This window comes from Motacilla alba, chromosome 1A (assembly GCF_015832195.1).
Source record: "Motacilla alba alba isolate MOTALB_02 chromosome 1A, Motacilla_alba_V1.0_pri, whole genome shotgun sequence".
Classification (NCBI taxonomy): domain Eukaryota; kingdom Metazoa; phylum Chordata; class Aves; order Passeriformes; family Motacillidae; genus Motacilla; species Motacilla alba.
This window is the reverse complement of record NC_052031.1, coordinates 25,385,019-25,407,887: the sequence shown is the minus strand read 5'-3', so window position 1 is coordinate 25,407,887 and position 22,869 is coordinate 25,385,019. Positions and strand designations below refer to the sequence as shown.

The 22,869-nt window shown below is 35.7% G+C and overlaps 1 protein-coding gene across 24 annotated transcripts in view; it reads left to right on the top strand.

Annotated features, from left to right (window-relative positions):
- Positions 1-22,869, top strand: part of FOXP2 (forkhead box P2) — a 405,492-nt gene that overhangs the window by 266,850 nt on the left and 115,773 nt on the right. For all 24 annotated transcript variants that reach the window (XM_038153687.1, XM_038153686.1, XM_038153685.1 and 21 more), the window contains one exon: positions 15,950-16,039. In XM_038153687.1, the coding sequence (XP_038009615.1) occupies positions 15,950-16,039 (90 nt within the window). The remainder of the gene's footprint in view (positions 1-15,949; positions 16,040-22,869) is intronic.

The following is a 22,869-nucleotide window of genomic DNA, read 5'->3' as shown; positions in this document are numbered from 1 at the left end:
GTAAGAGAGCCCTTGGAGTCTCCCAGGGAAGAAGACAACCATAATAAAAAAAGGAAGGCTGACAGATCAGAAGAAAAAAATGTACACAGGGTTTTTTAGGGGGTTCTCATTGGCTAGGACTTTGAGAAAAAAGGAATTGAAAACAAATGCTCTGTTTACCAGGGAACCAAGTAGAATGTATGAACTAGATATTCTCTACACTGGAAAAGAACTATTTGTAAACTGATGAGGTTTAGAGGCAAAGAACTGAGATACTGTGTTAGCAGTTGTGCAGTCATGCATCTTACATAAATACTGTTCTCTCTTTGGTTCCCCCATTTAAGACAGTTCCACATATCTGCAGTAAATATTGTAATATCCAAAATTTCTTCCAGCTTAAATATAGTTTCTAGAATATATTTTATTTAGTTATTTATTTGTTTGATTGTTTACTTGTTTATTTATTTATTTATCTAAGTTTATGCAGTCTGTATTCCACAGTAAAAGAACCCACTAAGGCAGAAATGGTATAAATGACTCAATGGTGTTTACCACTCAGTCTGCTGTTTATCTCCTTGCTCATTGTTGGGGATAGTTATATGATCTGCATCAAATTCATTCTGCAGCTGTCAGTTCCTGCAAGCATATAAACAGGCAGGTAAGATTTCTAAAAGGCAGATGACCACATCACTAAGACAACTGCTCTAATTGGCATAATGAGTACAAGAAATGAAGAGTAAAAAGAGCATGAAAATAGAATTAATTTTGTGCCCCTTAAAAGGAGACAGTGACGGGCTAGCATTTACTAGCTTACAGCTGGCTGTGCTGAACTTTCCATGAACATAAAAAAAGTGCATTGTAATCTCCAAAACCATCCATCTGGCATCTTCCATTAACATTAAACAGAAAAGAAAGAAAGGAAAAAAAAAGAGGAGAATTATTGTTGTTGTTCAGAAACATTTATATCTGACTTGAGAATTCTACAGAAATGTTAGCCCTTGGTGGAAGATGCCCCAGCCAAATTAACATCTCTGCACACTCCATTCTCGTGTCTCGTGGCAGAATGGAACTTGCCTGTGCCTTGAATTTCACCGTCACCTTGCTTTTCTTCTCCTCTAGACTGAAGGGTTTTAAATCTGTTTGAAATCAGTACACCTTTGTATATTGCTTGAAGTTAGCTACAGTGTGAGGAGACATGAGAGACTGACAGTTGCACATATAGTAATCAGGGCAGGATTTAATTGCAGCTAATTTTTACTAGTTGAACACCCCTCCATATAAAAATACTTTATATGCAATTATATTTATAATGTTCTGGACAATCAACATATGGTAAAACTTTAAAGTATAAGCATTTAATCTAACACAGATTTGACCTGTCTGTTCTTCCTTTGCTTGTCAAAAGCTTTTATTCCTTTCTGTGTAGGAAACAGTTTCAGAAATGCAACTCTGGATACAGGACTAGATGTCTTCCTATGTTTGCTCCTACTAATTATTGGAATTTGAGGATGCATTAAAGGCTGTCATGTGAAATGTTAAATTACTTCTGTTTCCAAAACCTTATTTTTATTTGAGAAATTCAGGAAACTTGCTGAAGCTGTATTACAGTGTGGGTGAGTACATATGGCTTGTGACAGGTTAGATACAACAAAATAATTTATGGCTGTGTGAATGTACATTGCTAAATCTCCTTCTTTTCTCTCGAGTAGAAACTTTCTTCTCCTTATCTTTCATTTATGATTTTTATAAAACTATGTTTTTGAAGCTCTAGGTGCCATTGTTTTGTCTTCTTGTGACACCTAGGAAAAAAATTCCAAACTGAACCAAAATCAGAATTCTGCTAAGCCATGTATAACATGGGGTGATATTTTTTGCAAAACTTTAAAAAAATATGTTCTAGAACAGAGATTAAACAAGGAGTTGCAACAGAGGCTTGTGGTTCTCAAAAATGAAGAAATGTTAAGAAAACTTTGTCTGAAAAAAACCTACAACCTGGAAAACAAATGCTCAGGTTGCTACCACTTGCATTTGGCAAAATTTCAGAAATCACTTCTTCCAACAAATTTAATGATTGGTATAGGTGAGAATTCCTGCGGGCATTGCTCTTAGGGTTTTTTTGAACTTGAACTTTATTGCAAAATTTCTACTTTGGAATGCTATTAATTCACATATAAATAATTTTAAATGGGGCTCTTGAAAAATCTTGTCTTACAAGATGATGTAAAAGCTTGAGTGAATTTCAGGTGTTCAGATTTCAAAGATTGGGGCCTATCAGGTCACTTTGGAGTATACCAATGTTTGTTATAAATGAGAAACTATCTGTTCTACTTAAACTGTGTCAGACTAGTCAGAAAAACACTTGCCTTGAAAATTAAGGATGTCAGTTTAATTAAAATTAATTTTTTTTCTTGAGTAGCGTAGTCATCTCTAGTAACTAAAATATCTATTCTGAATGATTTTGTGCTGGCCTGTTTTTTATACTCTGCTTACCATATGAGTCTTGTAAAATACCTTCTGGTTGGGAAGACATTTAATTTCTCTTCAACATTACTTCTATTGTTTTTATTTTGCTGCTATTCTCTTTGCACTTGTAAAAAGTTGTAAAAATTGTCCCTAATGTACAGTTTTTAGTCCTTGTAGTCTTTCTGTGATAGTTTTTCTCTGTGTCTTTTATAACAATGAAGGAATAATTCTGTTTTTCTTCAGAGAGGCCAGAATCTTCCCAAATTCTGATGCAGAAAAGTCTAAAGAAAAGTGCTACTGATGATTACATGTTTTTAAATACATTTCTAACACTTTTCGTTTTCACAGTATGCTTTTCCTGAAAAATCCCATTTTACAGTATCCTTAAAATAAACAAATAAAAGTATTCATAATATTAAAAAAAAAACCCTTAAGTGCTTGAAGTTGGACCTTATTATGCTTTTCACTTGTTTTTGTGCAAATGCTGGTGATACACCAAAGCCTTTACAAAGCTTGCTGCCATCTGTTTCCAGAGTCCCAGTCACCTTTGCTGAATAACCTGCTTGCTCCTTTGCCAGTAGCAGACAGAGTTCAATCCCAGCATTGAGATCTGGGGCACACACTCATGGTGTTGGTGACTAACCTGAGCTCTGGAAATTACTTATTTTAGAGCTTTTGTCAAATTACATAACTCTGAATACTCAGTCTTACGTGCCTAAACCTGAGGATGAGAAATACTATCAACCATATTAGTATTTACAGAAATTATTATATGGTACTATTTTTGTGGATTTGATTGATGGTAACTCTGGAAACACACGCTGTGGATTTTTTGGGGTTTTTGCCACTGCTTCTTTAATTAAAGAATTGAAGGTTTTTCATAAAACCATGGTCATTGTCAAAATTTTAACTTTCCTCGGTAGAACTCATCCCAGATGCATAAGGTGTCTATATGAAACTGGTACTTAAAACTCATCAGCAGATAGACCATGGGAGGTTCAGGATGCAGCAGTTCAGAATGAAAGGAGTCTTGATTCCCCCCCACTGGAGTGTCTGCTCTTGTTTCTGACTTTTTTTTTCCAACCTGTAAAGATACTAAATTAAGGTTCTTTGAGACTCTCACAAGCCATCCCAAAATCACAACCTGGCTGCTTCTGCCGAGAGAGGCTCCAAAACAACGTTTGGCTCAACTGTTTTGAGCACATAGCCATGATCTTCACTAGCAAATTAAACACATGGATACTAAACTGAGGAGTTGACTCAGGGTGAGACACATGTGAGCTAATAAGCATTTTAGTCCCCAAAACTGTGATAGCTGCACCCAGTTCCATAGTCAAATTGGTCCTTGGAAAAGTCTGACTGCAGAGCTGTGCCAGGAGACTGGCAGAGCTGCCAGTCTGACTGCATAGCTTGGGAGAGCGTGGGTCAGCACAGGTGAAAAATGCAAGCCCAGAGCTGTACTCACAGCTTGCTGGTGCAGAAAATCACATTCTCAGTTACTCTCCAGTTTTTAGTGTAGGTGAAGCCTGAGAGAGTTGGTAAAGTGATATTGTCATCATACCTTTTTTATTAATGCATTCCCTATAGTTTTTGTAACTCTATACATAAAAGTCCTTGCAGGGTTCATGTCTTAGTGTTATTAATGAACCTGGGGATTGCTGGAGAAGAGGGTGAGAACCTCTGACATTCATCTAAAATCAAAGATTGTTTCACCTGCTGGCAACAGCTCTTTCTTCAGGTAGCAGCATAAGCCTTATGCCATAAACTGTGCTCCAGAAAGTATTTCAAAGCCATCCCAAAGTCTTCACATAAAATAGTTTCTCTCCTGTTTTTGTTCTTTAGTCTACTGTCCTATGGCACAGGAAGATCCTTGGGAATTGCAGTAGATGGATAGGCATTATCCAGAAGGCTTTCTCATAAAAGACAAGGCCTTCTGACTAAAAATACTATAATACTCTGATGTCTGTCATGTATTTTTTCCCAAATCTCAGAGATGAAATTATCTGTATTTTATCCTGAAAAATAAAAAAAAATCCATCTCTAATAGATGACAAAATTTCTAAACTAAATTAAAATTTATTGTAGATTGTAACCCTGTACTAGTATTGAGATATCTAGTCAGGAATAGATCCATGTTTTGTGTGATACTTGAAACTCATGGTATGAAGAAGTGATGATCTAGTAAGATAGATAAGTGTTCACAAAGAAGATGCACTGCATCGTGCCTAGTAAATTAAATTAAAAGGCAATATAGTTACAGTTTTCTGAGGTTTAAAATGTACCAAGAAGGAAAAAGGAAGTATTGTAGGAAGGAGAATCTGGAAAATATTTCTAGGACATGAAATGTGAGCTCTGTGCAATGTGTAAAGAGGAGTGTCTTTAGAAGAGAAGACTAGTGACTGAGCTTAGACCTTAGTAAGTTGATGACGTGACAGAGGACTGAAAAAATAAAAGCTGATTATTAAGTTTTGATATATGTAAAAAATATTTGAAGAAATATATGGAGTAAAATTTATATCTAAACTTAATTTCCAGCATACTTTGATCATGTGCTAGATTGCAAATGCTTTTTTTTATGTGCATGTTAGTGATAGCGATTGTGTAATGCATGGTTCAGAGGAACTTTTTACAGTCTGTTGCCAGAATACTGATGTGAAGTATTACATGTGTTTGGCACCATCATACCTGGGTGTGTCTCCTTTTACAAATGCATTTAAAGGTGATAATGCCCCTGAGCATATTCATGATTATAATTCCTTGATTAGCTTGCTGTTTAGGAAGATTACTGTAGATGCCAAGGCAGTATAAAAAAGGATCATTTTTTCCTGGGTGAGTTTGATGAAGTGTGATAGAAACATCTACCTTTTAATTCAAATGTCTAACCTGTTGCATTGCTCATGTATATTACTTGGGAATTCCTTGCACAGTTCCTATCGGTTCTCCAGCACCTAAATGCCCTGGGATTTGCAAAATTTCTTTATTCCTCTTCTGCAAAACAATTTTAATAGCTTCAGGTCTTTTCTTTTTCATTCCTGCAAGTTTCTAATCATAAAGAATATACTTCCTACTAGATGTCCTCACAAGAACTGAAATTGGGATGATGAGCCTGAGGACATTTGCCTGTCTCTCTATACTTGCATTTTAGCTTAAAATTAAAGCTCTTTGTCATTTCACTCTTTTTATAATCTTCACTGTTAAAAGTCCCCAAAGTGGAGGGTGCTTTCTCAGTAGCACTGTCTACACGGTAGCCTGTTAAGGCTATCCTTCAAAACATACAATTCACTTGCCAACTACAGCAAGAACCTGAAGGTTGGTATTCTTCAGAGACAGAAGTGTCTGTGTGTTGCATTGTGCCTCCTAGATCATCACAAAATGCACCAAAAAGTTAAAAGTTAGATAAGCAGTCCAAGAGAAGAGCTGAAATTGTAATAATTCAAGCAGGTCAGAGTAGACTGCAAATGCAGATAGCACTTACATGTTTTATATAAACATATAAAACATACGTGTTTTATACAAATATGTAAACCAATTTGTGATCATGAAACAGAGCTTCCTCTGGCATTTCACTGTCCACACTTAGTCCCAGATTTTAGTGCTCAGAATTATTCCAAGGAGTTTAGGTCAGACCTTTTGTTTTCAACACATTTCAGAACTATTCAGAGCTATTCAGAACTATTCAGAACTATTGCCCAATGACACCATTGATAAATTCAGTGTCTAGAAATGGGCTGCTATTTGAATAATTTACTTTAATCTCATATCAAGACAAGTTTTTACTGTTTTTTTTTTTGATTTTTAATTGCAGACCAAGCTCCTCCTTTGTCTCTTAAATATGGTTTCTCAAAAGCCTTGAAAGATTGCAAATAAAATGGCTATTGTTATATTGCCTGTTTACATTCATGTTTATTTTTGCTTCCCCTAATCATTCTTTTATTGAATATGTTCTGTTAGTATAGTTTATGTTAACTAAAGTTTTAGAAAGTATTAAGTATAGTTTATGTTAACTGAAGTTTTAGAAAGCATTACAAAAATTCCATAAGAAAAAATAAAAAATATGTGCAGTAGGATTTCAGTTCAGCTGATTTACCTTTAGCAATATAGACTGATTTTTAATGTGGTGGAGATTACATAGTGACTTTGGATCAAATTAGTTCATTAAAAACATGGCCAAAAATGGATCAGTTTGTTTTTGCTTCTTTTTTTAATTTTTGAAGTTGTCTGACTTAAGTTGATCTAGTGATGCTTTGGACCTTCATTCTTGCCTTATTTTTCTCTCCTCTTTTTAGTTCTCCATTCCAGCCACATCTCTGTTGTTTCTAGTAAAAATTGTAATAGCAAGAAAATACTGTTTTCTGCTACTGTTGTGTCCATACTTGGAGGTGAGGACACAAGAATCCTGATCAGGGGCTCTGACTGCAGTTAGGGCACAGAGCATTTATTTCTAAGCCATCTCCTGTTCTGTATACACTATTTCTCCGTTCAGTCCAAAATTTCAAGGATAGTCTCATAAACACAAAAGTGGTCATGTAAGGTCAGAAAATTCCAAAGAGCAGCTCTGTATGTGCAGCTCTTGCTGATCCTCTGCTGTTAGCTCACCATGGAAACAAACCATGCTGGAGCTTCATGATATTCAGTTTATGAGAACATGGTGTTATTTGAAATGTAGCAAGGTGTTAAGACATCACAGTAATCCGAACTTGGCATGCTTTCACAGGAGCCACACAACCAAATTAAACAGGGCTGTGAGACACTTCTAAAGATCTGTGTCCCAGAGCAGAATTTGTGCTCTCAACTGTTCTTTAAGATGGTTCTTGAACAGGTCCAGTGATAATGACTTTGCAGCATGTACATAATTTATGGTACTCCGCCCCTGCTCTACCATTGGAAAGTTTCTTCCTAAATTTAATTAAATCTCCCTGAATTCAGGTTAAGGCCATTTTTGCTTGCATTTCCCATGGAATACAGTTAATTTGTTCTGTGCAAGAACTTGCTGATGACAGTTACCTCTTTAGGGTTGGGGTTTATTCCTGCTTTTATGATTAGACTTCTGCCATCCCATATGTTGGCTATTCTCATAGACATTGTTATTACCATTCGTATCTGGCTACTGGTAAAATGATCCACTTCTTTGAGCCATTGTGTCCCAAGCTGGGACATTTCACTAACTGAGTCTTTAGAAGGTTGAGGCAAATAGAGGAAATATCTGTTTTGTATGGCACTTCTATTTTTATATCCCAGTTGCTTTTATCATAATCATATGTCAGGTTGTTTGTTTTGTTGTTTTTTTGGTTTTTTTAATGTCTTCAATGCATGGTTTTCACTACAGCTATATGTATTAAATTTAAGATTTCTTCAAATTATGCTCTTGTAAGCACTAAAAGTCAATAATTAGAACTATTAAAACTATTTAAAGCATTCTCTAAATTTATAATATCAAATGTGAAACCCAGTCATGACCTTTTTCTTCTCCACTGATAATCAGCTGGATATTTCAGTAATGGCTTTTGTGCCTTCCTCCCATACACTAAAAGCTTGATATGACCATCTTGATAATATTTCCTTTCATGGTTACAGTCTCACTCATTCCTCGGGATATGGGTTTGTAGGGACAGTGGTAAATCAGATTGTTATCATTCAAATATTTGGAGCCCTTTCAATCAGTGGCTCTTCAATGGATATGTAATTTCTCACACTTGGATTGGCTGAGAGAGTTTGATTAGTACAATTACTGTATTTTTTTAAATTTTGGTAGCATACAGATCCATTTTCTTTGATGGGTAGTTTTGGTAACTAGCTTGCAAGGAGAGTATCTGGATGAGGAATCTGTGTTTCTGATACTTGGTGTCAGCACTCCTTTACCAGTGAGTGCAGAATGTAATTTAATTGAAAATAAATTGTAGAGATAGACGTATTTCCTTCTGACTTCTAAATGGCTAGGGCTATTTTAGTGTAAAATTGTTTTGGCATTTATTCTTCACATGTTATTTTACCTCTCTGTATTGCTTAACAAAATTAATCAGTCCTCAGATCTGTCCTCTCAAACTTGAGGTTCTATTCTGGGAATCTTGTTGTTGGCCAGAACAAAATGTTAAGAGTGTGTGCTTCCTTCTGGTTTGTATCTACCTCACTTCTTGGTTTAGTTTATATCTTGGTCATGATTTTTTGTTAATAATTTGATGAATAATCTCCATGTTTAATTCATTGTCTTTAATTTTAAAATTTCCTTTCAGATGTCTATCTGTTAAACCTCTTGCCTTCTAACAACCTTCTAACAGTTGTAATGCTTCCTTTGGTACTCTGTTTCTTCCCACGCCCAAAGTTGCTCCGAATTTTTATCTTAATACCCATGGGGCTGCCCTTGATTTAACTTGCATCACTTCCTTTCTTATTTATAAATTATCAAATCCTCTCTTATTCTACCCAAGTCAACACTGCTTTGTTTCTGACTGCTTTAAGTGAAAGTAGGTTTCACAGCCAATAAGGAAATGTCTACAATGGACAAACTTGAAAGAATGTTTTTTTTTTTTTTACCAACTCCTTTCAAATCCTGTGTATGTATGCATTCTATCTATATGCATAATATTATATAAACTTACAATCATTTTAAGTATTTTTTTATTTCTGGCTTCATGCATGTGATAGCTGCATGGATTTTTTTTCTTTGCCTGGACACTTAAATAGCTTTTTATATCAGTTAGCAGATTTTCATTGGAAATAGATCATACCAGTTTTCATGTGGAAATCTGGTATGTGCCACCATTACCACTTTTTTTTTTTTTGTGTAGAACTAAGAGATTAGCTCTCATATTTAACTATTACATGTCCCAATCTTTTAAAAGTCACATCTCATGGAAGAATATAGCAGTGTCAGAATATTTGTGAGCTTGGATTGCTGGTTTTTTATGTGTGCACTGTTTTGTTGTTTGTTTTGTTTTGTTTTTTTTTTTTAATTTAATGAATTCAGTTAGTCACTTTGTAATGTAAGGAGTAGGAAAGAAGTAAAAATAGATTGTTTGCTTCTGTGTGTACAAAAGGAAAGTTAAGTTCAGATATGTGGGATGAAAGAAAGGAGATTGTCAGGTTCAAGCAAAACTTTGGTGTTGTGTGCCCCCATCTCTCCTAACCTTGACATTTGCATTCTTCAGCTGGTTTGAGCTTTGGAGAAAGCATTTGGATTTGCTGTCAGGCACCGTGTTAAGCATGGTCTGACATGGAGCCCTAATGACCAGTGCAGTCTGTGTCTACAGGGAAGACATTCCTGCTAATGCTGCCAGGAATTGAAGCATGTAACTGTTATGGGTGTTTTGTTTCTAGTTCTTGGTCAGTCAAATAATGGGCAGGGAAAATTAAAGAGTTGTTTTTGCAGAAGTCTTTAGAATCTGTTAAATTGGGTTATAGGGAGAGAAGCTAAATTGGCTTTATAAAATGAAATATGTAAACTGCTAATTCCTAGTGCCTTGTATTTATTTAGCGTCCTTCACACAGGAAAAAAAAAGGAAGACACTAAACAAAAAAAACCACAACTAAACAACAACAACAAGAAGAAAAAAATGCCAGAACAATTAGAGTGAAAAAAATCTGGTAATTAACTATTATTTTTCACAAAACTAGTCTAATTACAAATCAGTCATGGTGAAATGAAAGGTCAATAACTACAGATGCATAATTTCTCTCTGATAGATTGCTGTTTGAAAATAGGTTTATGAAAATTATGTGATTAATTTCCTTTTATTAAACAGCATTATAAGACTTCATGTTGCATTTATCACTTTATTACTGTTACTTTTTCTCTTCAACTGAAAATTAATCCTGGATAACATCAGGATAGAACAGAAGCTCAGGTAGATTGAGCATCATTTCTTCTACTGGCATTTGTGTTGCTGGGAAGACCACAAATCTGAATCAAAATCAGTCTCAGTATGCTGAAACTGGCAGTATCAGCCTAAGAAAACAAACCACAGACACACCCCATCACCCTTGCTGCTAAGCAGCCAACCAGCCAACAGCAAAGTGCTTTTAGTCCAAGGAAACAAGAGCCATATCCAGAGATATTCTTATGTTTTCCGAGCTGAAGCACTTGAGGAATGTAAGTATGTAAGTTAAACTGTGATCCAGAATGTCTTTTTCTACTTGCCCCCAACCCTCAATGTGCTCTGCTGTTTTATTTTGAAATTCTCCAAGCATGAAGAGTTGCTGTCCTGAACAAATGAAGAATTTTCCCAGCCTTGGAAAAGCTGGGCAGCCTGGGGATCCAAGAGCCAGGCAATCATTTGCACAAATTCCTGTAGTGTTAATGTAGGAGATGTTTTCAAACATAGTCAATGTTCACTAAATCCCCCAATTAGGGTTGAGCTTGCTGCCGCATTTGGTGGGCACTACCACTTCTTGTCCTCCTGTCTAGCAGCCCCCTGGTAGGAATACTTGGGTTTGTAATACAGTGTCAAAGACTATTGCCTCTTCTTCTGGAGCATACTATAGTTTCAAACATTTGAATCTCTTCCAGTTTTGTGTTCTACTACTGGGCAAGGCGCCCTAATCTAGATGTAGAAGACAGAAGAACCTTTTCTTTGTTTGAGTATTGGCATAGTCTGATGTTGAGAGAGTAATTGACTGAAATCCTTCTTAGGGAATATCTAGTTTTTTAGGTAATATATTCCTTAAGATAGGTGCCAACAGCCTTAGCTATCTGGTTTACTTCTATTGGCAAACTCTGTAAAAATTGTTCAGTCTATCTCTTGTAGGTAAAATCAGACAGCTTATGTGGCTTGGATTTCTGTTACATGCAGGTGGGCTTTCCAGTATGGCACATTTTTCCTTAATTTTCTTTGTGTGGCTTAGAGAAAAAAGAGTGTTTTTCATTGGGGAATGTGGGAGTTTGCTTTCTCTGTCGAGCCTTCTGGAGAAACTGCTGCTGGAAAGGAGTTGGATAATCCTAAATTCAAGATTCTTTGAATCTTGCTGCTTTGCTACTCCATTTGGAAAGATTATAAGCTCCTGTGCTGACTGACTCTGATATTCACTAGAGAACTTTCTGGGCAAACACAATCAGTGAGAGACAAAGGTTTAGCCATATCATTTGAGTGCTATTAGGAAGACTTAAACAACGTTGTCTTTCAGTCACTATCTTCTGAGGGTTTTTTACAACTATGGGTATAGCTGGGATTCTTGTTGGGAGCCAGCCAGAGAATAGGCCCCGAGCAGGTTATAAGGGTCAGAGGTTCTCCTGAAGTGTTTCTTATAATAAATGTAGCTGTGTAATCATTTGGTTAACTTGTTATTCAACCAGTGCAGAGCAGTCTTTGGCCTTAAATCCAGCTTAGCATGTTGATATGTTTCGGTTGCATAGTGCTACCAGTGAGATGACTCTCGCTTGACATATTCAGCCATTTGGAAACTTAGATGTTCAGAAAGTTATTTTACGTTCAGCAGGAATGTTAGGGTATGCAGTCATTTGAAAAAATAAAATAGGTATTCAGAATTAGGAAAGAAAAGAATCTGGTCGACTTCTGGCAAGTGTTTTGGTTATCTGCAGAGTATACACCTCTTGTCAGTATAAATAGGGAGTGCCTGTATAAACATTCTTGTTTCGCCTGTTCCACATAATAGTTTCTTGTATCATATTTCTTTTGACCTCGCTATCTGAAACCAATTACAGGAGATCCATTTGGGCTGCATCTATTTTCATAAGAAGCCCAGGCAGCAGTGTTTTTCTCAGAGATGAATATCAACATCAAATATCCTTCTGAGTGCTTTGTTATTTATGTTTCAGAGAGATTTTGTAGCCTTCAGCTCTCAAGAATGTGTCACGCTGTGCTGTTTATACATTGACGATATTAATGGGCATAGATGTCATTTTTCATTTTAACGTCTCAAATGCAACAGGCTGATAGGTTAAACATTCCTAGTTTTAAAGGAAGGATATGAGTGACATCTGTTTCCTAAAAATACACATATATTTAATTTCTAAAAAACAGAGTAATAAGCTTACCATCTTTAGGTGACAGCTTTCACTTTATTAAAATGGTAACATTTTAAAAATAATTTTGAATTATGCTTAGATCAAACAGAAGGGTTTGGAATACATATTAAAGGAAGTTATATCTCCTAGTAATATTGCCAACAAACAGCAAAGTCTACCACAATTTATCAACTTTAATAGTGTGAGTTATACGCAATTATTTTCATTTCTGTTCTGCTCATGTTTTAGCTATGCCAAAGCCTCGTAGTAAATATTAAGAAGTACTGTTCCCAATAAATACTTTACTCGAAGTCACAGTGAGTTCTGGAAACCATATGCCCAAATTTTCCTTCCTATATAGCCATTACTTAAAGCATCACAATAATTTTCATTTCTGTAATTAAAATAATTTCTAATCCTCCGTTCTTTTTATTGCTTTTATCTACACTGGATTTTTTTTAATAGTTTTACTAATTTAGAAAATTAAGGAAAAGTTTCTACTAAATTTGAAACAAGTGTTATTGGGAACTAGATACAATTTTGAGTGCCCTTAAATCTGTTCTTTCTGCATTTAACATGAGGTGGGACTCAACATAAATTTGATTTGTCAGATTTATAAGCGTCTGTTATTTTGTCCTCATTACACTGTTTTTAGATCACGAGTTATTGTCAGAAAAATTTATAAATGATACATGGGATGGGTGTTTACTGGAAGTGTAGATGTTAAACTATGAATTTTGTAAGATACTTTCAAGTTGTCAATTTGTTTTGCAAAGATTTAATAGCAGCAAATGAATTTTTAGAACTAATGTTTTATAATCTCATGATCTTCCACTATGAATAATGTCAGTAATAATGTTTTGAAATTAACAGTGCTTCTGAGAGGTTGTTTACCATGTAGCAAAATGTAAAGTTAAGCAGCACACTTGGAGAAAAAAGTACTATATGATGACTGCTCTAAGAACAAAGGCTGACAGTGATTTCTCCTTATGAGTTTTAAATCATCTCTGATCTCTTGAAATTGTTTTCTGTTCTTCTTCTATCTCCTGTGTTTACAATAATCTAAACTGCCACAATAAGATCACTGAAGTATTCAGGTAGTCATCATTTATAAGACATTCTGTATTAAAAGATAAGCCTTTACTCCTTTAGAGATATCCCAACCAGCACATATGAATCAAAATAGTTTAAGTAGTAGAGCCTTTTATGCAAGCATATCCTGTTGTGCTGCCTTGCTTTTCATGAAGTGACTCTTTTTGTAGTTAGCTGTAGGAAGTCATACTTTCTTAGGCTCATTCCACGGGAGTATGCTAGCCACAATTTGAAATCAGTCTAGATTAAATCTAAGCTACAGCAGACTACAATTCTCTAATTTTCAAGTACTGTAAATGTACAGATTTACCGGATGCTTACTGGCTTGTTTTATTGTATTGATGTGAAGACACTGCTGCTGAGGAAGATTAGGATTTCTACAACTGCCAAAAATAAAAGATTATTGTCTCTATGGTTTTTTTCCATTTCTTCTTACTCCAGATCTCTTCTCTCATTCTCCTGGCAGTATCACCCCAAGTGGTGAGGTTAGTTTTCATCTACAGTCTCTCATGAATTCAGGAGTACAATAGTTCTCTTGCTCCCATTCAAGTTTTGCTTTTGGAGATCACTAGAGATTAAGGAATACAAATCTGCCACGTATCTTCTGTTCATGGTTTTAATCTGGTTTTGCTTGAACCACTGCAAAAAGTTGGGACCAAATCCTGGTGCCCCTGAAATCAACAAATGCATTTAACTCTGATCTCAGGCAGAGAAATACTGTCCTTTAGGATATGCTCAAGAAGAGATCATGCACCCAGTGGTTCCTTGGTAACAAAATATTTCAAGTGCACTTTTAAATATGTTAACTTCTGTTTATTTTTGGCAGAGAGAATATAGTTCTGTGTGTCTCATTGCTTAGGTTTAGAGGAATGTATACCCTTTGTGTAGCTGACCTGTAATTACTTGAGAATTTGATGAAACAATACAGGGATTGTTGTGGGAATGTCTCCAAATGTTAAAAGTCTGCTCTGCAAACTTTGTACCAGGGCTTTCTATGGGGAGACAAATCAATGTTGTTAGGAGATGGTACTAGTGCATTCACTTTGTTTACTTTGGTTTTCTATGTCTGCCTGCCTTCTCAGAAAACTTGCTTGGAGCCAGACTGTAGCAGCCCTCTCTCTGTCTTTTCATAATTGATCAGGGGATGACTGCCTTCCCTGAGGGTTAAGACGTGGCAACTTTTTCTGTTTGCTCAGCATCTCAATGCAGTAGTTCAAACATTGTTCACACCAGCTGGCAGTGTAATGCCATATGCACATCTTGTCAAAGCAACTGTTGTCATGGATACTAGAAACTATCTTAAAAACCAGCTCATTTGAGTCTAATCAAAACTGTACCTTTCTTTATCAGTTGAGAATCTTTATTATTTTAGGCGACATTGATCAAATGGCATTTGTTGCAGTACATTCCATCTACAGTAGGTTTTAATAACAGAAATAATAGTGTGATGTATTGTAAAGCTATAACTGCTATTTATTGAGCTGATTTTTCTGAGGGTAAAAAATGAGTTCTCCAGCTAGTTTTAGTGGAAATGTTTTGAATCTCGTTTTTTAGTTTTGCTTTTTTTTTTTCTCCATTTCTAAATAAGTATCACTTTATAACACTTGATATTTAACAAATAATTTTATTGGGAAAAATAATATGGATTAGCATTCTTCTGGTAGGTAGAATGTTTGTTTACATCTCATATGTTTAACTGTATTTGGCTGAGTTGGAATGAAAATGTAAAATAAATGAAAACATCTTCTATTTTGATTGGTATACTGTCATCCCTGAGCCTGATCTGGTTGGTTGAGTAATAATTTCTTTGTTCTCTGATTTTCCTAAGAATGCAAATTAAAACCACTCATTTTTATTTGGCATTAAAACTGTACTCTTTTTTTGTCAAAGGAGAGGTTTCTCCTTGAATTGTAAGTACAAAAAGTGTTTTTAATCTTCAATGAATATCCTTATTAATTCACTTTCAAGATAATCTGATGTTGATTTGTCAAATTTAATTACAGCTTCTGGTAACACTTGAAGTCTACTTGCTTTTACTTCAAATTGTAATACGAAAATGCAAATTGAATGATAATTTGCAAGGGAGTGGGCATTTTAGTTGAACACTCAAAGACAAGTTCCTTGTGGAAATGAGGCTATTGATGCAGTTTATGATTTTTCCTCTTCAAGCACTTCAAACAAATTAACTTTATTTCCTGCAGGATTTCATGTACATCCATAAATTCTAGTGAAGTCTTATATATGTACTTTCAGAATATTTTTTTAATGTTTCAAGTGAAAAAAAAACAACTCTGATGCCTGAAATCTAGCAAATACAAATCGAATAGGAGGGGATTTTATTCATTCAATTGGACTTTTACCTAAAATTAGCAATGAGTAACTGATTTCTTTCTAGGAATTGGTCGAATTTATTTACCTCTTTTTTTTTCTTTTTTTTTTTTTTTTTTTTACTTTTAGGCACTCCAGGCAGCAAGGCAGCTGCTTTTACAGCAACAGACAAGTGGACTGAAATCTCCTAAGGGCAGTGAGAAACAGAGACCGCTGCAGGTTAGTGAAGTCTCCTTGCTTTTGGGACCTTAGTGTCAGGGAAGAGTGCCGAGCACGCTGACACGTCAGGGGTGTGTGGCAGTCTGTCCTCTAACCCGTGTGTGTGCATATTCACTGCTGCTGGTCATGGGCTTCCTGCTGCTGACTTCACAGGGAAAAAGCACTGCAGGATACAAAAGCCTTTTGTGGCTGTACATGCTTAAAAGGTCTGAGACGAAGTCTGAGTTCAGTAACTGTGGTACATTAATTCTTTACAGACATGTTATAGGATTGGTATGTGATTTTTATATGTACATGGTTTAAGTTGTAAAAGCATGTTAAGACTAGGAGCAAAACAGTATCTGTGAAAAAGAAGAGGAACGCTAAATACCTCACAGATACTATACCTAAGTGACAGAGAAGTGTTCAGAAACTTACCAACACAAGTGCATGAAATTATGAAAGCTGCTTCTGCCATTTTAGAAAAAAACATATGTCATGAAATTTCACATTAGGATGTTGTTGGGCTTTAGATTGTGAATGAGTAAACAGAAGTTCTGCTATTGAAAAGTAATTTTAAATGCATTAGTAAAAACATAAAGAGAGTTTAATTCCTAGAAAATTTTATCAGTATGGTATTTTTATGATATTAATCATTTATTCCTAATGCAGAGTTCCATATCAAATTGCATTCTGCTGACAAAACTTGTTCTCTCTTGTATATAGACCAAATATGGGTGCTTAACTGCTGAATTACATTTTATTGCAGACAATTTTATTTTGTTCAGGAAGTTAAAAAAGTATAAATCCTACAATTCTCTTCCTCACATCTATTTTTCTGGGTGTGCATTTATTCTCTCAGGACTTCCCCTGTTTTCTGATGGAGTAGGGTGTTTTTATCTCATTTTTAGTTTTTGTCATGCATAATGGAGGACCCCAGGCACTAGAATGTATTTTTTTTCTCCACCAGGGAAATGCTGTGAAATTTGTTCACTTGTGCAATTTCTGAATGTGATTCACATTGCCTCCTTTTCTTTGTGAAACTTGGTAGAGCAGTGTTGGACACAGCAAACAGTTCCACATTCCTGATCAGCTCTCTTCAAATACACTTTTAAGGTTTTATTTATTTGCTCAGAACCAAACAAGGATTTAAGAATATGACTAAAGAAAATGGAAAAAAGGAAAACATGACATGATGGCATCCTGCCATACTGTAGTTGTAGTCCACTCCTGGCTGAGGCTGAGTCCTGAGGACCGTCTCAACTTCCCACTCTTCACCCTTGACTTTGCTTTGTAAGTGCAAATTCACATTTGCTTTGTATCAAATACCTTCTGCACTGAAGGCACATAAGAAGAGTAGCCCTAAAGGTAGAAGCTCATGAACTATGTGGATTTTTTAAGTTTTTAAAGTGGAATTAGTGACCTTGAAGGGTTGAACCATGAAAATGGTTGATTCAATGAATATTGTGAAAGTGCTTCATTCTGCTATCTCCTCATTCTGAAAGATAACACGGGTTGTATAAGGAGTGTACAAGATCCATCTAGCCCTGTGTTCTGTCTCTAAACTGGCCAGCGCCAGGCAACAAGGAAAGTATATGAAACAGGCATAAATAGTGGTATTTTCCCAGTATATGTTTTCCATATTTTTTCTTACTTTAATCCTCCACCTTTTAAACCAGCACAGTCCAGGAGCTACTGACTTCTCTTTTCACATTCTCCACCCATTCCCAAACTTTCTTTTCACGGTTGAAGAAGTCAGGGGGTGCACTGTTTGTGGTAAGCATTGTTGAAATGATAGAAAATGATGTTTGGAGGCAAAGGCAGAACCCAGAGGATGATGAGATGAAGACAGGGAGTCTTGTGCTTTCATGCTCTTAAAACACTAACTATGGCCTGTTGCCCTTTGAATGCTAGGGCTTGCTACAGCTTGGTGCTGTATCGTTTCCCAGGAGGCATCAGCATGTCATGAGTCACACTTGAGAGCCAGGAAGAAGAAATTAAAGCAAATAATTTTATTTTCAGGATTGTTACATGTGCCCTAAAGTCTAGATTATTGCTTATGTTTCCAACTTTTCTTTCATCATCAGTGTGTACATAGTGTCTCTTATTGGCCTTGAACGCTTCATTTGGTTCATTTTTAAAGGAGGGGAAAACTGGAATTTGCTCCCAGACTTTGGTTTTATGTATCAAATACCATGTAAATTCAGGTATGAGCACAAGCTACATTTCAATTTTCTTTTTTTAGTGAAAAGAATGTATAAAGATTTTGGACTTGAGTCCTTTGAGCTTTTCTATTTCTGTCTCTTACTGTTCATTGTTCATCATATAGTGGGAACTCACATTTTGATCATCATGTTGCCTGTTTGACCAAATACTCTCATAAAATTGTACAGCATTATGATTTTCTTGTGGCAAATTTAATGATAACTTTAGCCAAAATCTTATATCAGTAGAAATTACTAAATTTGTATAAGCTTTATAAGACAAAATTGAAGGTTATAGGGCAAAAATACTTGGACTTTTGTTTGTGATTGAGAAAACAGTCTTCTCCCAATATTTTAAGCTACTTTAAAATTAGTGCATATCTAATTTCCTCCATTTCAGAGCAATTTACTAATCTGGCAACTGTGGATATGTTAGAATAGATTTATAAATCTAGTAAAAATGCAATAAAACCTTTAAAACTAGCTCACACATCTGCAAGCAAATATGGCTATTAGGTAAGCCTTGCCATGCATCTTGTGCTCTATAGTTTGATGTAAACTATTCTATTGTTCCATGAGACAGAGAGGAAAAAAACTAGTATTTATTTTAGTGGCCATCTTTTTTGGGGGGAAAGTAGCATATGGTGTTTTTATCTATGTTCTCTTTGTTGTTTCATAATGCATCAAGTATTTTAGTGACTTACAGCACCTACTAGCTAATCAGCAAGTTGAAAGCTGATTGAAGAAACCTTCAAATTTGTGTCCTCAACTTTGCAAAAAGAGGGTGTTGGGTAAGTCATGCTCTACTGTGCTTTACTGAGGGGATGTCTTTAGGGGAGCTGCTGAAATTTTCCTAAAATAATTTGAGTGTCTTTTGTATCCTCATGAAAAGCCTTTACAAATGTACCACTAGCTATATGATCTATTGTAAAAGAGCAGAAGTTTTTCTTTTTGTTTCTAATGCAAAAGTTACATTTAACTAGTAGTTATCCTATATTTTCAGGGACAGGAGGCTTATATTTAGATTGTGAGTTAACAGAATACCTGCAAAAATTGCAGTTTTGGATAGACACTTGTCTTGATCTACTATTACTTTCATTTACATTTGTCTGGGTTTCACACTGCAGATGGCATAACCATTAGCATGTCTTATGTAAAACAGAAGAAGAAAAACATCCCTTTTGACAAGCTTGAGTACCAATTGTGGTAGTGATTTTACTTTCATGTATAGATATCCGAATAAATGTATTTGAAACATGTTTAGATATGCCATTCATTACCCTGATGCACCAATTGCATGGGTCCAATCAGTACATACATTGATTAATGACATATTGCAAAATAGCTATGGGGGTTTGTGATCAGTTGTGGGTAATGTTAACCTGAATATGATGAGATAATAGCCTTCACTATTTCACAGTGTATCCAGTAAAATATTGCTGTAGTAAGATTAAGATTTTTGTAGTACCATTTTTAGTTTCAGAATATTTTTCTTTTCTGTAGAATTGGTTATAATGGTGATCCATGGTGAAGCTTACTAATTGCTTTCAAGCATTTCTCTCCTTATCACCAAATTTCCATAGTAGGCATAACAGGAAAAAATGTCAACCTTGGCTCTTAGAACACATAGTTCCTTTTCCTAGGGCAGAAAGTCACTGTCCTTAGAGCCACTGAAGAACCTGGTATCATCTAGCTTGAGTTTTAATACTGGCAGCTTTATTTTCATGTAACATTTACAGTTATGAGCAAGACTTGGGGTTCTTCAAGAACTGTGAGAGCACAAGCATAACCCAAAGGTAAATGCTGTCAATTTCCTGCCATTGGTGGGTATTCGTGTACAGCATTGCAATTATTTCCCTTCCAGGTAGGCAATCTCTGTGCTTAGACTAATCTGTCCATGATACACACACTGTTGTTGTCTGCATAGAACGGTGATAAGCACAGTTATAATTCTGTTTGTTTGCCTAGTTGTTTCTATTCCCAGTAATGTCTCTAAAGGAGTAGTTTTTTTCACAGAGTCAGACTGTGAATGTTATGTTGATGAGAATAAATAGATAATTATCTTCAGCCCCATTGTTTAATATATCTACAATGAATTGGTTATATATTTTTTTCCTTCAGGCTAGGAGATTTGTTGTTTCAGCATCACTACAAATGCATTCTATGAGAAGATGGCATGTCATGAAATCATGACTCCTGGAATCAAAGGGTTAAGCTCAGTGTGTACCAAGGCAGTTGTATAAATATCATGCTGTATGGAGTGTTGAGTTGTTATGGTAAGCTTTGTTTATTTAGCATAAGCACTTCGCTGAAGTGTAATAATTTGATAAAATTTGGGGAATGTATACACTTAAGTTTAATTACTTAATTTTTATTTCATTGATGAATACCATCAGAAGAAACACTTTTTTAAAGACACTCAAAATGCAAAAATTTAGCATGAAAATTTAGCATGAAAAGATATTCACAGTCTCTTTTAACCCACTCTCCTTGCTTTACTCTCTCCTAGTTTGGTCATCTCCCTTTGGATCTTCATATGGGCCTGAGTTTAAAATTCATTGCACATAATAAATAAGCAAACATATCATTAATATTGTAACCTTTAGTTACTTTTTTTAAACATATATAAGGACTTGATGAGAGATGAGAAATAGGGAATGTGGGAAAAAGAAGCAAACCCCGCTGCTTTTAAATTATATCCTCTGATTTAATGCACTTTGACTTCAACCGTGCATGCTTAATATCAGTCAAAATGTGCCATTTTAAAAACAGAAAAAAAACCAACTTGTTATGGTTGTAACTTAGAGAGTTTGCCTTGCATTACATTGAACAAAAATAGAAATAAATCTATGTGGTTTAAAACTCTTTTTTTTTCATAAACTGCATGTTACATATTTCTGTTTGTCTAATGCATGCTGCTAAGCATAAGAAGTAGGAGGATTTTGTACATGGTAGAAAACACTGATGTAGAAAGATGCAAATGCATAATATGTAGTGTAAGAGGAGAGTAGTGATAAACAGTCTTTCTCCCTCTCGAGTATAATTCTAGAGGAAATGTGTGGCCTACATATAAGCAAACATTGAGGCTTGGGGTAAATTAAATTTGGAAGATAGCTGCTGGAAAATCATAAGTCCCATTTTCCCTGGTAAGTCTATTCGGAGGAATATGCAGTTATCCTCTGACGTGCAGAAATTTGCATCAGTAATACCCACTCTAAAGACAAGGATAACCCCAAGAGATGGAAAGAAGGCAAGGAGTTATTTTTATGTAAGGTGTAGGGGGAAGGGAAAGGAGAAATATCCATGTTCAAACTTATATGCTGTGGAGAACAGGAGATCCATTAAGGAAGAGGTACAAATACAATAATAAAGAAAAAAAAAAACCTCAGGACATTGTTTCTATCATTTACAGTGGAAGTGTCAGTATCACAAACTTGCTGGGAAGTTCTTACTTATATAGATAAAATGTGCTCCAAAGACTTACATCCTGTCTTTGACAACCTTTCCTACTCATGAAAACCCATATTTTGCATCATGTTCCGGGTTGCTGTAAAACCTTCTAATAACAGATTTACTTTAAGTCCCATTTTACTCTTGAAAACTTCCAGTATTAAAAAAAATACATCTACTAAGAAAGTGGCACTAGTTAGTATGGCTTTTTAGTTTGAAGTATATGAGCATCACCTTGAGGTGTTATCTCTTATTGTCATTTTCAGGAGTATAAAATATTCCAGCTAATCTTATCTTTGTAACATGGGAAAATTTTAACTAGCACTTTTCTAACAGAATTTAGCACATAATAGATTCATCTGTATCTAATGGAGACAAAAATCTCACAAACAACTAGCTGATGCAGAGATCACTGCTTTATCTTGACAACATTGTTGTAATATTGTAAAATATTTTGGATTCAGAGGAAAGAAGTATTATGCAAGTTCTGTTTACAGGTATTGAATGTGCAGAATACTAATTAGGATTATTATGTGATCAGGGATTTCAAGAGGCATTTCAATGTTGAACACATGTCTGTGCAGAATCTGATGTGTCAATCTGTTACTGTGACTGTCCAGGAATTACCACCTACATCACTGGAATGTCTTCCTTTTCCCTTTTTCTCTTATTGATTCTGGTGCTTCTGGAGAACTAGGTGTACAGGGAGAACACACAGTTCAGTTCTTCATTCCGATTCAGAAGAACAAACCTTCAGAGACAGTGTCTAGGTCTTTTCAGAGCAGCTTTTACATGGCAGACCAGCAAACTCATCCTTCCCCCGCAGTAGAATCTACAGCCTGTCTGACCCCAGGAAATAATGCTGTCTATGGGATGAGTGGACTGTTTTTTATATTCTGAACTATAGGAATCCCCAAGGACTGCTGAGAAGTTGATTTGCCTTCTTGAGCAGCTGGAAAGCTCTGTCCCCCTGCTGCCCCTCCCAGCACAGCCAACAGGCACGGCTGTGGCTGCTCCTCTTTGGGCTGTGTGAGTAGTCCCACTGCAGAGCTGGGAGGTGGAGGTTCCCTTGAGCCACTTCTCCAGGCTCTTGCAACAGGTTGGATCAGCCTGATTTTCTTACCAGCTGGCTCATTGCCCAGAAAAGCTCATGAAGAGCTGAGAGGGAAAGTGTGAATGGTCCCCACTCAGTGTGCA